General features: G+C 43.3%; 1 protein-coding gene across 1 annotated transcript; it reads left to right on the forward strand.

Moving 5' to 3' along the window:
* The first annotated feature begins 392 nt into the window (after window positions 1-392).
* Window positions 393-1,673, forward strand: si:ch211-213o11.11 (probable G-protein coupled receptor). The gene has a single exon (XM_056275294.1). It carries the CDS (start codon window positions 393-395, stop codon window positions 1,671-1,673), a length of 1,281 nt encoding a protein of 426 aa, XP_056131269.1.
* The last annotated feature ends 13,593 nt before the right edge of the window (window positions 1,674-15,266 follow it).

The following is a 15,266-nucleotide window of genomic DNA, read 5'->3' on the forward strand; positions in this document are numbered from 1 at the left end:
CAAAAGGATGGGGACGGATAGAGGAGAGACGGGGTGTCCTCAATGAATTATTCTTATTGATCATGGCCCTCCATCAGCACGAGCAGGCGAGAGAGCAGACCCTCTTACATTTACCCACAAATGAGCGATGGCAACAGTTGCTGATTCATTTTCCTATACCTTTAAGGCCGCTTAATGTACATAATTTTACATCTGATTGCCAGTCACTGGAAATCAAGTGTCTTTATCTCACAAACTTGCCCTGAATGCAAAAATGATCTGATGTAACGGGAATTTCTTTCTCCCCAATAGGAGTGAAGAGTAGACGTCATTTGACCAGTTAAGTCGGCCATTATTGAAAGATGGCGGCGTCTGGATTACAGATGTTTACCCTCAAACCGTCGCTGTGATTAATGGAGGGAGCTCATTCACTTCGGACCGCTGAGCTGAATGACAGCTCCAGCCTGTGGGCTGCCATGCCCTCGGGCCCCAGCAGGCAGCTGGGCACTCTCCCCAATTCCCAGACGCGCTTCAAGGACCTGTCGGGGATCTTCTTCATGGTGACCCTGAATGTTTTGGCTCTTCTGGCCAACACCGCCGTGCTGGTGGTGGTCATCAAAGCCCCTCACCTCAGGAAGTTTGCCTTCGTGTGCCACCTATGTGCGGTGGACCTGCTGTGTGCCATATTGCTCATGCCTCTGGGGATTGTGTCCAACTCCCCGTACTTTGCTGGCATAGTATTCACCGTGCTGGAGTGCCAGATCTACGTGTTTCTCAACGTGTTCCTCATTGCCGCCTCCATCTTCACCATCACAGCCATCAGTGTGGAGCGGTACTACTACATCGTCCATCCCATGCGCTACGAAGTCAAGATGACCCTGAAGTTGACGGCGGCTGTGATGGTACTGGTGTGGGTGGCCTCCGCCGTACTGGGGTTGTCGACCGTGTTTGGTTGGCCGTCGTACGGCAGCCTGAGCTCCATCAGCGCCTCGCACTGCTCGCTGCACTGGAGCCACAGCGACCACAGGCGGGCCTTCTCGGTGCTCTTTTGTGTGGCCTGCTTCTGTCTACCCGCTGTTGTTATTTTTGCTGTCTATTGCAACGTGTATAAGGTGGCCCGAGTGGCTGCCCGCCAGCACAGACCCCTGCCTTCATGGACAGCCAGCCAAATGAAACACCGCTCAGACTCAATCAACAGCCAGACTACCATCATCACCACCCGTAATGCCCCCCGCAGGACGGCCTGTGACCGGCCTTTTGGAGGCAGTAAGGCTGCTCTCACCCTAGTGGTTATTGTTGGCCAGTTTCTGGTCTGCTGGCTTCCTTACTTTGCCTTCCATCTCCATCTGACCCTCGATGCCTCGCCCAAGATCCCCGACGATTTGGAGGAGGCCGTCACCTGGCTCGCATATTCCTCCTTTGCCATCAATCCGTTTTTTTATGGGCTTCTTAATCGGCAGATCAGGGAGGAGCTTTGTAAACTGCGGCGCTGTTACTCGGCCCGGCCCGTGGAGCTCGCTGTCTCCAGCCACGAAGGCTCCGGCCATGAGAACTTCCTGCAGTTCCTCCACAGGACAAGCTGTACGGCGGAAACCCGGGCTAGCTTTGCCACTTCCAGCCCGAGGAGCACTCTGGACCAGACTGGACAGGCTGCTTTTAGGATACCGGGGCAAATTCCAGAGGAATTCAATTAGGCATCCCTTATTGCTGTGCCGTGGGATTATATTTCCGCAGCACAACCACGGCAGAAAGATTACAAGGGATCTACAGCTGCCAGTCAAGGGGTCGCCGGCGCAGCCGGACATGAGATGCGGCTCGCAGAGATAGAAAGCCCATCTTCTTTTGAGCTCGGGAACTCGTCGTGCTTCTATTTTCAGTTTCGTCAAACAAAGAGTATGTTACAGTGTGTTACAATGCGTGTTACAAGTGTGTTACATTGCTTTCACTTTTGGTAAAACAGTACCACTGAAACGGTTACTAATCATATCGGGACCACTTTTACCTCTACTAGCTCCTACCAGAGCACTGTTACTGCTTGGCTGCTGTTCTCTCAGCACACAATCAGCGCTACACTTTCATCACAAAGCTCGTGAACACAAATATGGCACTAGACTTGAGTAGTGAGTTTTACTTGATCACAGGCCTAGGGAGCGATGCCAACTAGAATCTGAGATGGGAGCATTTCAATTTACCCAAGATGACAGTGAATGGTAATCCTCATTAAATTAACCCCCCAACCACCCCCCCCCGGTCCAGCCCCCCCCACCCCCCGCCCAGCGCTGGAGGCTTTGTGCTCCCTTTGAGTTATGCGTATCATATCATTAGCAGCAATAGTCTTTGTTAAAGTAATCATTGCTCAATTCAAACTTGTGTTGTTGTTTTTTTAGGGAGCTATGAGTAAGTTCTGTATCATTTACTCCTAACAGGAGAGACCCCAGGTTTCTTTTATTTTCTTTTTTTGTTGTTGTTGCATTAACTGTGTGAATAAGGTCTTGGCTAAAAAGATTTTTGTTTCTTCCTTTTTACTATGTAAATAAAAAAGATATGAGATTTATAATGTCAACAAGTCACGTGTATTCAACATTTGATTTTTTTTTTTTACCACATTGTGTGTAATATCTGTGTTGTACAGATTTGTTGTGTCTTCTGAGTGTAAAAAAAAATACATATATCTCAACCGAAGTAGGTTTTGATGATTATGTTCTCTTTTAAAAACGTGCTCATAAAAACCATCAGAAATCAAACTGTCCATCAGTCAGCAGCTGGAGGGAGCCGATCTGCACCGTCATGGTGTCTCTCCTGCGCGGCTCTCTGCAGGATTCGAGCTCGTCCTCTGCAGACGAGAGGGGATTCTGTGTACCCTCCCACCCCCCCCCCAAAAAAGGAAAGAAAAGCCTGCGACTTAAACTTTGCCCAGTCAACACACGATTATATAAGGAGAAAATTCAATGTCATAACGGCTCAAAGTGGTCGTTTCTAATACCCTCGTAATATGGCAGATTAAAAAGCAAAGTATTTATATTTCCATACATTCATTTATGGATTTAACCACAAGGGAGGTGGAAAAAAACTATTATCTATGCAGCTGTATTTTATTAGACTAGCTTACACACCCAGGTTTGCCTTCTGCACACATCCGTGTGAGCGAGGACAGTGGTGTGGTAAAGCCTGTCCACGAGGCGTCTCCTGGCTGGCTAGTTTGGGGGAATGTGGAGCAGCTCCCACACACACACACACACACAGATTAGACTTGGCAGATAACATCAGACGTGTTGACAAACGGAAAGAACACGCTGGGCCGGATTCACAAATCTGCAAACGCAGCGTAAAGATTTCAGAAAGGTTAAACCGGCAAACAAATACATAGATTGAAAAGATAGGTCTTGGTGAAAAGGCTGCTGCCCCCCCTCCCCCTCACCTCCCCCACCCCCCTTACGCCATCTGCTTTTGCTGTGTTGACGGGAATGCCATGTAACAGGAAGACTTGAAAAGGGAATGACAAAGGGAGGAGGGAGGAATTCAGAGGAGCGACAGAAAGAGGAACGACATCCTACACGCGCGCGCACGGAATACACACGAAGCAAGGCCGAGTGATTTATTGGGGGCCAGATATGCTGTAAACTCTTAAAAGCGAGATAACAAAGTGCCGTTTTATAGCCTGCAGCCGCCTGACGCGTGAGCAGTAACCGCTGCCCACGGCGGAGGGCTGCAGAGGAACCCACCTCTGAAAAGCCTCCTCTTGCTGGAGCGGGCGGTTCCCACACCAGCTGAAATTACGTTTTATCACAGGAGAGGAATCAATGAGAGCGGCCTTACAGCCACGCACGCACGCACACACACACACACACACACACACACACACACACACACACACACACACACACACACACACACACACGCACCTACACATACATACATGTAGACAGAGGGATTAATGCTAAATTAATGTTAGGGTTACATTTCCTGATAACATATGACTTTTGTTTAAGCCATGATTGGAGTTGTGTTTGTACACAGACACTAACGTTTACATGCACATTTGTACTTTAAAACAAACTCACTAATGTCTACTTTTGTTCTCTGTGTTTCTCGCCTGCATCTCTCCCCCTGATAAGCAACTGATCTTTCAACCTCAGATCAACCGCAAATGACAAAAATGTGATTTGACATTTCAGTGACGGAGCCTGGCCTGAGGTTGTAAAGTTGCTCCAATTACAAATGATTAACATACCCAAGATCCCCCGTCAGGTCATAAAATATCTGAGATCCTCCGTCAAGTCATAAAAGACTCGAGATTCCCCATCAGGCCATAAAAGACCTGAGATCCCCCGTCAAGTCATAAAATATCTGAGATTCCCCATCTGGCCATAAAAGACCTGAGATCCCCCGTCAAGTCATAAAATACCTGACATCCCCGGTCAGGCCATAAAATACCTGAGATCCCCCGTCAGGCCGAAAAATACCTGTGATCCCCCGTCAGGTCGTAAAATACCTGATATCCCCCGTCAGGTCATAAAATACCTGAGATCCCCCGTCAGGTCATAAAATACCTGATATCCCCCGTCAGGTCATAAAATACCTGAGATCCCCCATCAGGCCGTAAAATACCTGTGATCCCCCGTCAGGTCATAAAAGACCTGAGATCCCCCTTCAGGCCATAAAATACCTGAGATACCCCATCAGGTCATAAAAGACCTGAGATCCACGTCAGGTCAGAAAATACCTGTGATCCCCCGTCAGGTCATAAAATACCTGATATCCCCCGTCAGGTCATAAAATACCTGAGATCCCCCGTCAGGTCATAAAATACCTGTTATCCCCCGTCAGGTCATAAAATACCTGAGATCCCCCATCAGGCCGTAAAATACCTGTGATCCCCCGTCAGGTCATAAAAGACCTGAGATCCCCCTTCAGGCCATAAAATACCCGAGATCCCCCATCAGGTCATAAAAGACCTGAGATCCCCGTCAGGTCATAAAATACCTGTGATCCCCCGTCAGGTCATAAAATACCTGATATCCCCCGTCAGGTCATAAAATACCTGAGATCTCCCATCAGGCCGTAAAATACCTGAGATCCCCCATCAGGTCATAAAATACCTGAGATCCCCCTTCAGGCCATAAAATACCTGAGATCCCCCATCAGGTCATAAAAGACCTGAGATCCCCCGTCAGGTCATAAAATACCTGAGATCCCCCTTCAGGCCATAAAAGACCTGAGATCCCCCATCAGGTCATAATCCCTCGTCAGGTCATAAAAGACCTGAGATCCCCCTTCAGGCCATAAAATACCTGAGATCCCCCATCAGGTCATAAAAGACCTGAGATCCCCGTCAGGTCATAATCCCCCGTCAGGTCATAAAATACCTGAGATCCCCCTTCAGGCCATAAAAGACCTGAGATCCCCCATCAGGTCATAAAAGACCTGAGATCCCCTGTCAGGCCATAAAATACCTGAGATCCCCCATCAGGTCACAAAATACCTGAGATCCCCCATCAGGTCATAATCCCTCGTCAGGTCATAAAAGACCTGAGATCCCCTGTCAAGTCATAATATACCTGAGATCCCCCATCAGGTCATAAAATACCTGAGATCCCCTGTCAAGTCATAATATACCTGAGATCCCCCATCAGGTCATAAAATACCTGAGATCTCCCGTCAGGTCATAAAATACCTGAGATCCCCCGTCAGGTCATAAAAGACCCGAGATCCCCCGTCAGGTCATAAAGGTGACCAATAAAACCTAGAAATTATTTTATCTTGAAAATTTCCTCACTCACTCATACATTTGCAAAAATGGTTTTCTTCACACTGTGGCAACTCACTCAAGCAATACAAAGACATGAAGAGAGAAAGAAAAAACCCCTCTGATGTCTACCACTGGAGGGGTATATCAATATTGGAGATTTCATATTGAGAAAATAATACCTGTTTTTACTTTCACTTGCTGGCCTCATTGTCTTAGACAAGAGCTCAATATTGCTTTCCACTGAGATCTAGGAGTGAATATGAAATGAGTTCAAAAAAATCTCAGTAGAGCAATTCCCTGACATTCATATATAATTTTTTTCACGATTCTATGATAAAAGGTGCCTTAAGTGGAGTATGCACTACATCAAAATGTAGTAGTGCCTTCAGAAAGGCTTCAAACCCCATCCTGTGAACTTTTTCCAAATTTTGCCTGTTATACCTCCACATTTGAATGCATTGGAATATTTTTTTCTTTCATCATGAATCCAACACATTTGTGGAGCAGATTTTTTAATCAAGTAGTAGTACTAGTAGTAGTAATAATAATAATAATAATAATAATGATAATGATAATGATAATGATAATAATAATAATCATCATCATTGGCGCTCTAGGACTCATAAAGAAGGGAATGGAAAAGTTCACCAACCATATCCCAGGCAACATCAACATCCATGCAGTCCAGAAGATCGCCCTATTCGGAACAGCTCACATATTATGATGAATACTGTCAATCAAGTGACATCTGCCCTATAGTGCCTCAGATCCATCATTTGGCTCTACAGGATGTAAAACACAAGAAAAAACAAACAAAACAACTTTTCTTTATAAAGCACTTTTCTAAATCAATGTTACAAAGTGCTTTATAAAGAAATAAAACCGGACAAGGCAAAAATACGAATAAGACCAAATAAGTGAGAGTAAAAATAAAAAAGCGTAAGTAAATAAAATCAATTATCAAACATTTGAAAAGGCTTCCACAAAGAGAAAAGTTTTAAGAAGAGATTGAAGCTAGAGACTTGGTTTGTCGTAGTTCAACAGGAAGATAGTTCCATAGTGTGAGGCCCTAACAGCAAAGGCCTGATCACCCTTTGTGACAAACCAAGACCTGGAAATAGCCAGCAGGGCTCCATCAGCAGATCTTAATGGTTGAGAGGGCTTATACCAGTGTCTCCCACCTGCCGCCCAATGACTGCTGGAATAGGCGCCAGCATCCCACGACCTGAATTCAGATAATGTATGTATGTATGTATGTATGTATGTATGTATGTATGTATGTATGTATGTATGTATGTATGTATGTATGTATGTATGTATGTATGTATGTATGTATGTATGTATGTATGTATGTAGGAGAAAGACTGTTTAAGGCCTCAAAAGTGAGCAAGGAAATGTCTAAATCAATTCCAAATCTAACAGAGTGCCAGTGTAGGAAGCCAAGCACAGGAGTGATATGGTCATGCCTCTTTGTCCTGCTAATGAGTCAAGCAGCAGTGTTTTGGACCAACTGCAGGCAGTGGATGGAGCCCTTGCTGATACTCGAGTAAAGTGCATTGCAGTAATCAAGTCAAGAATAGATAAAAGTGTTTAACTTTTGTAGATCAGCAATTGATAAAAATGACATAATTTTGAGATTATCATGAGCTGGAGAAAATGTGAGTGAACAACATTTTTGATTTGTTATCAAAACTGAGGTTAGCATCAAATATTACCACAAGATGTCCAGCACCCTGCTTAAGACCATTTGACAGACCACTAAGATCAGTACCAAGAAGGGCTAGTGGAATTTGGGGGGCCAAACTGAATAACCTCAGACATATTATCATTACATTTAAGAAATTTTTGAGACATCCAGGATCTAATGTCAGAGAGGCAAGTTGTGAGATTTGCCAGACTGCTAGGATCTGTGGGTTTTAGTGGCATGTGTAACTGAGTATCATCAGCTAAAAAATGGTAAAACACATCATGATTTTGAATAACCTGGCCAAGAGGCAGCATATATATAGAAAACAGAAGGGGACAAGAACTGAGCCTTGAGGGACACCACAACTCAACTGCGACAACGAGGAAGTAGAGTTACTCAGAACAACAGAAAAAGTTCTGTTGGAGAGGTATGAGCATAATAGACTAAGAGCCGAGCCCTTGATGCCTACCCAAGTCTCCAAGCGATGTTAAGAGGATACTGTGATCAATTGTGTCAAAGGCAGCACTTCCGTCTAAAAGAACTAAATTTGAGCGGTCATCTCTGTCTGCAGTCAGCAGTAGGTCATTAGTAACCTTAACTAAAGCTGTCTCAGTAGTATGAAGTGCTCTAAAACCAGACAGGAAACTGTTAAAATCAATATTAGTGTTCATAAAAGATATCAGTTGAGACGAAATTACTTTCTCAAGAACCTAGATATAAAGGACAATTTGGAGATTGGTCTGTAGTTACTTAAGAACAGGGGATCCGAATTAGGCTTCTTTAGCAATGGGTGAACAATGAAATACTTAAAACTGTCTGGAAAAGAACCAGAGGCTTGATAATTATTGAGAATTTGCAGAATAATGGGGCAAACAGTGGAAAATACCCCCTTCAGCAGCATAGACAATGATGTCTAAGATGCAGGAGGAGGAGTTCATATTGGAGACTGCACTCTGTAGCACTGAAATTGTAATGGGTTGAAACTGAGTAAAACAGGCAGAATTAACATAGGGAACAATAAGAATGCAAGGTTGGATTTGGGATCTGATATCTTTGACCTTATTTACAAAATGAGTGAGACATTGTTTTGGACAGCTCAACATCAGGCTCAAAAAAAGAAGTGGAGAGACCATTAATAACAAAACCAATTACCCTAAAGAGAACTTTATGATTGTGGCTATTTCTAGATATCAATTCAGAGACATAAGCTGACCTCGCATCAAAGAAAGTTAAATCAGTTCATCTGGATACAACGTTTATTGACAGATACGTTTCATCATCACTCATCTAAGTGACATTTTCAGTCAGAGTGAAGATGTCACTTATAGTTGAGGATGAAATGTATCTGTCAATAAACATTGCATCCAGATGAACTCGTTCAAACTTCTTTGATTTTCTTACCTGGATTATTGAGCATGCATCAAGACACTGATCTCGCATCCTTAACTGCTTTCTGGTAAATTAACATTTGGGTTTTAAGGGTGTTATGTGCTATTTTGTACTTGTTGACCTTCCATTAGTCTAGTCAGTTAAGGCAAAATGGCTGCAAAAAGTCATTCACATTTGAGCCTATGTTTTTCTGTTAATTTAGAGTCCAATAAAGAAAAAAATGCAAGGAGCCCAAAATTTTAGGTGGGGGAAGTCTCTGAAATGGCCACGCCCACTTTTTAGGCCTGGAAATCAGTATCTCGGCTCCTGAATGTCGCAGAGAGCTGATCATGGGCTCAAAAGAAGCAGAAGCACCACATTTATATAAGCATTATGAACAAACATATACCCCAAAACCTTTACTTTTTCAGATATTTTAAGAAAACTAATTTTTACTGGTCACGTTTCACGTATCAGCTCCTGAAGGTTGTAAAAAGCTATATTTGACATGAATCTCATTCGCTGCCTATGTTATAAAGCATGAAGCACAATACACACACGAATCATGAGTTTAGAAAATATCTTAGTTGTCTTCAGCTCCATGTCATGAGAATAGCAGTATCATACACAAGATATCTTAACCCAGGCCAGGTTGCAGTGGGTGGATCCGATCAGCCCCTTTATGCCATCAAGAAGATGATACAGTGGGCCATGGGGGAAGAGTTTTCTCATTCATACTTCGCGTTCATGGGTGGGCTGCACCTTGAGAAGGTTTCTCTTGTCTGTGTTGGGCAGTTGATAAAAGGAACTGGCCTTGATACCATCTTAACCTCAGCTAATCTGAATATCACAGGTCTGACAACTGCTGTCTGCGATGTGAATTCCATAAAGAAGGCTAGATACTGTATTCAACTCCTGGCTGTGGTGCTGGCCAAGAAGAGAGATGAAGCATTTCAGGCAAAACGTCTAGAGGACAACAGTTTGACTTGGAGTAACTGGGTGGCCAATGAAAACAGCCCCATGTTTCACTACTGGAACAATGTTGTTGACACAATCAAGAAGGTTCTTATCTTCATAAGATCCTTTCGAGAGGCAAACTTCATCATGATGATCAGTGCACTTGAGCAGCTCATTCCTCTTTTCTTTGCACTTGATCATACACACTATGCCAGATGGGCATCAGTGTTTCTTCAGGATCTCAAAGAGCTCAAATGGAGACACCCATACTTGTTCAAGGAATTTCTTTCAGGCTCTTTCACAGTAAACACCAGAGACAACCCATTCTCAAAGATTGCATGTGATCAAAAGCAGGAACATAACATAAAGGTCATCAAGTCTGACACTGGATATGTCGATATCATCAATCGGGAAGATCAAGAGTTCTTCAGGAAACTCGAACTTGCGCTACCCGAAATCCAGCGCTACCTAGATGAGGTCGAAGGTCAAGATCCATCACACGGGCACAAAGAAATGCTGGATTCCTTCAAGGAAACATTTTCAAGCCACACACTCAAGGTGTACCAGGGTATCCTTACCAACCCGTTCGATGAAGCTCAGTTCATGAGGTTGAACTCATCCATTCCCTTCCCAGATGTCATAAGTAAAGACTCCAGTTTTGTCTTTACAGTCGGCAAAACTCAGCATGACCAGTTTGTGCAGGAGCGAATTGTATTAAGTAAGAAGGATGTCAATGCAACCATCTCACGAAATGCCCTGAAACTCCCAAGTTCATGTGCAAAAGTCCAACTCGCTAGCCCTGCAATCAAGCCACCCAAAGGAACCTTTGCAAAGCTGAAGGAGGCCTGCAGATCAAGAGAAGAAGAGACAAGGAAGTTATTTGGTGGTGAATTCACAGGTGAAACTAATTGATATAAAGTCAGTTATTCAAATATTTTAGATGTTACTTAAGTCTTACCAGATTTTTAATACAGTGATATTCATTGATTCAATTTCACATTCAAGTTAATTGATTTGACAGTAAGCACAAGAGTTACACTTAGCTTAACTATTCATTTCAATTTCAGGTTTACCCGACGCCTTGTCAACAAAGGATGGAGATATTTATCATAGCCAAAAGTCTCAAATTCTTAAGGACATCGGTGTACAAGTTCAATCTACATCCTCAGAAGGACTTGTGATAGATTTGTCTGTGCAAGTACGAATCATGGCAAAGTCTCTCACCAAAGGCATGACATTCCAAGACTTTGTAATCAAAGTGTTGAACAGCATTGCCAGGATCGGTCATGAGAAGAAAGCCAATCGTATTGACATTGTGGCTGACCTCTACCAGAATATGAGTATCAAGACTGCGACTAGGAAGAACCGGGGATCAGCAGGTAGTTCACAGATGGCTTTCAGTGAGAATGACACCATGCCAGAATCTAAGCAATTCTTTGAAGCTTTTCTGTCTAATGTAGACAACAAAGTAGCCCTGAATCTAATGTTCGCCAGGATTGCTAAGGCACAAGCGTGGAACTGGGACAAGGAGTTCAGCATCACCTACGGCAGAAAGGTGCTTGCAAACTTCGGCGAAAGCTTCGAGATCCAGCTTTATGACAGCATAGATATGCTTGAGGAGGCTGACAACCGCATCGTTTGCCATGTGATGCACATGCTAAACAAGGGGATCAAGTCAGTTACAGTTAGAACAGTCGACTCCGATGTGGTAGTCATCCTACTAGGGTTCACTACACAGTTCCTATCAGTATGTAATGACTTGCAACTTATAGTTGACTTTGCAGTTCCTGGCAAACGCCAATTCTACTCAATCACAGAAGCACACAAGAAGCTTGGTGGAGATGTGGCCGATGCCATGCCTGTGTTCCATTCTTTTAGTGGCTGTGATTCTGTGAGCGCCTTCTTTGGCCACTCAAAGACTGCTCAATACAAAGCCTGGATAAACCACAGTAAGTCCACAGAACTCACTGCTGCTTTGAGAGGACTAAGTTGCTGCCCTAGTATCGAGACAGTTAAGGAAAGCATGGAAGTTATTGAGCCCTGGGTAATGAGCTGGTACAACAAGACTGGACTGTACAACTGTGTCAGTATAGATGAGCTCAGATTCCAGCTGTTCAAGCACTCAGTTAATGATGAGCTGAGAGACCTACCCCCAAGTCAGGATGCGCTTCTACAGCATCTGTTGAGAGCTACATTCCAGGCAGGATGGCTGTGGGGAAACAGCCTGCTACAACTCCCTTGTCCCCCTGTCATTGAATGGGGTTGGACTACCGAAGGAGAGGAACTCTTCGTCAAGTGGAGCACAGTTTCCACAAGAGATACATTGTCTCAAGTAACAGGGGTGTGTAGTTGCAGATCTAATAAGTGTACCTCATGTTCTTGTGCTGGCAGAGGGATGAAATGTCTCATTTATTGCAAGTGCCTCAGCAAGTGTTTGAATCCAGTCTGATGGGATGTGTGAGGTTAAAATAAAGATTTTTTTGGACCTCACATGGTTTGCTTTGTTTCTTTGGTGGTTACTGGGTTCCTCCTCTTATAACAAAGAGTCAACTTGAATACTAGCACTCCATGAGTAGATGTAACACTTTTACTCAAACAAACTGTATAGCCTTCTTGCACAGATTTGGCTAAAGTTGATTGCATGCTGCTGATCAATTCAATGGAAAAAAGAACATGTTCATGAATAGCTCAAAACGTGAAGGTTTTAGGGCATACAGTATATTTGTTCAGAGCACTAATATAAATAGTTATTTCCACATCTTTTGAGCCCAATATCAACTCGGGGCAACCTCCGAGAGCTGAGCCTGAGATATAGTCCCAGGGCTAAAAAGTGGGCGTGGCCATGTATGTGACCAGTGAAAATTAGTTTTTTGTAAATACCTGAAAAAGTAAAGGTTTTGGGGTATATGTTTGTTCATAATGCTTATATAAATGTGGTGCTTCTGCTTCTTTTGAGCCCATGATCAGCTCTCTGCGACATTCAGGAGCCGAGATACTGATTTCCAGGCCTAAAACGTGGGCGTGGCCATTTCAGAGACTTCCCCCACCTAAAATTTTGGGCTCCTTGCATTTTTTTCTTTATTGGACCCTAAATTAACAGAAAAACATTGGCTCAAATGTGAATGACTTTTTGCAGCCTTGACCCCATATTTGCCCTTAACTAACCAGACTACATTGCCGTTCAGATTTTCTACAGAGTGTTTTAAGGGCTTGAGTGTGATCATTCACTCAGGCGAGGTTATTTGATTTTTGTTTCCTAGATTTAAACGGTGTTATTTGGTCAAGGATGGATTGGCACTGATCCTTGAATGAATTTAACAGTGCACCTAGAAGGGATGATGTTACCTGGATGTGTTTGGTTTCCATCAAACATAACGCTTTGCTTTCAGACCAAAAGCTTCAATTGTAGATAGACCATAAACATTTCTTCAGTTTTTGTCACATGTTTTCTCTTTGTCTCCATGTGTTTGAATTAATGTTGGCCAAAAGAGGCTCAGTCTGTAAAGCAAGGAAGAGTTTCGACCATTTCACTCTATGAGCTCTGCAGCATTTTAAGCATTGAAGCTCATCTCTCACTCACATCTGTGAGAAACGCCTTTTTTTATCTTGTTACTCAGTTTGATAGCATGGTCTGGTTTCAGCAGTGTCTGGGTTCTGTCACATTTTTTCAGGTCTGTTGTGATGGATGTTGTGGTGCTCTTACAAAGGCTCAAAGCTTTGCCTGATTGTTTTGATAAGCTCCTCTGGTTCGTTGCCTGCTAACAATTTCATCTCGATGTTATGCAGACTGTTTGTTGGTCTTCATAACAACAGGACTGAACTGTGACCTCATAAAATCAACAATATATATTGTTCCTCATACAGCTGATCACAGATTGATTTGAAAGTAACATAGGTAGACCTTGCTAATAATATAAGTGACATGACCTCTGAAGAAAACCCAATACATCTGGCCCAATGGAAGTTGCTAATACAAAGGAAATGAATTATCAATGAAATCATTTTTAGGTTTTTATTTTTGATTTAATTGTGAGGACATCTAAACACTTCATGTCATTGCAACATGACAGAAAATTACCTTTATATGATTGAAAAACGATCCCGTTTAGAAATATTCTAATTTGGCTTTGCAGCACAGCTAAACAAGAAGTAATCCGTGAGAGATGAATACTTCCCACAGTACACTGTAAATGCTTATCGAATCACATTTACATGAGATGGAAGCAATTCTTAATACATCCATTCATGTCCATTTATATTAAATAAAGATTTCTTGTTTGTCAATTCTTGGTTAGTTTATTTGTTAGGGGTTGTTGAACTTATCCTGCATGTTTTTTGTTTTAACAAAATGAAGCAGAAGCATCGACACAAAGAGACATTTTAACCATCGATCGAACATGCATTTATGTTATTTTCTTGAAAAAGTGGAGCAACGAGGTTAATTGAAATGCAGCTTAACCAGGCTGATTGGCTGCTGAACCACCTCCGTCTTCTCAGTTTGCATGGTTCAGCTTCATGAATATTTGAGCTGAAGCTGCCCTCATACTTTGCTAATCAAGGTGAAGTGCCACCCATCTCAATGGCAGCTTTATTAAAGCAGTCACATCAGTTCCTTTCTCAGATTTCATTCATTGCACCTCAAACACCGTGCAGGGAAATGAGGGTTGATGTCTTCAAGCTGTACTTAACATGATGGTAAATCTACTGAACAGGGTCAACATCTTCATGTGTCCAGCAGCTAGCTCACTGCAGCCGCCTGTTTACCTTAAGCAGGTTGACATGTCTCTGTTGTTGACTGTTTAAGCAGGTTGACATGTCTCTGTTGTTGCCTGTTTAAGCACACTGACGTGTCTCTGTTGTTGCCTGTTGAAGCAGGTTGGCGTGTCTCTGTTATTGTCTGTTTAAGCAGGTTGACAGGTCTCTGTTGTTGCCTGTTGAAGCTGGTTGACATGTCTCTGTTGTTGCCTGTTGAAGCAGGTTAACATGTCTCTGTTGTCTCCTGTTGAAGCCGATTGACATGTCTCTGTTGTTGCCTATTGAAGCAGGTTGACATGTCTCTGTTGTTGCCTGTTGAAGCAGGGTTGACGTGTCTCTGTTGTTGTCTGTTGAAGCAGGTTGACAGGTCTCTGTTGTTGCCTGTTGAAGCAGGTTGACATGTCTATGTTGTTGCCTGTTGAAGCAGGTTGATGTGTCTCTGTTGTTGCCTGTTGAAGCAGGTTGACATGTCTCTGTTGTTGTCTGTTTAAGCAGGTTGACATGTCTCTGTTGTCTCCTGTTGAAGCCGATTGACATGTCTCTGTTGTTGCCTATTGAAGCAGGTTGACATGTCTCTGTTGTTGCCTGTTGAAGCAGGGTTGACATGTCTCTGTTGTTGTCTGTTGAAGCAGGTTGACGTGTCTCTGTTGTTGCCTGTTGAAGCAGGTTGACATGTCTATGTTGTTGCCTGTTGAAGCAGGTTGATGTGTCTCTGTTGTTGCCTGTTGAAGCAGGTTGACATGTCTGTGTTGTTGCCTGTTGAAGCAGGTT

The sequence above is a fragment of the Lampris incognitus genome, chromosome 2 (assembly GCF_029633865.1).
Source record: "Lampris incognitus isolate fLamInc1 chromosome 2, fLamInc1.hap2, whole genome shotgun sequence".
In the NCBI taxonomy this organism is placed as follows: domain Eukaryota; kingdom Metazoa; phylum Chordata; class Actinopteri; order Lampriformes; family Lampridae; genus Lampris; species Lampris incognitus.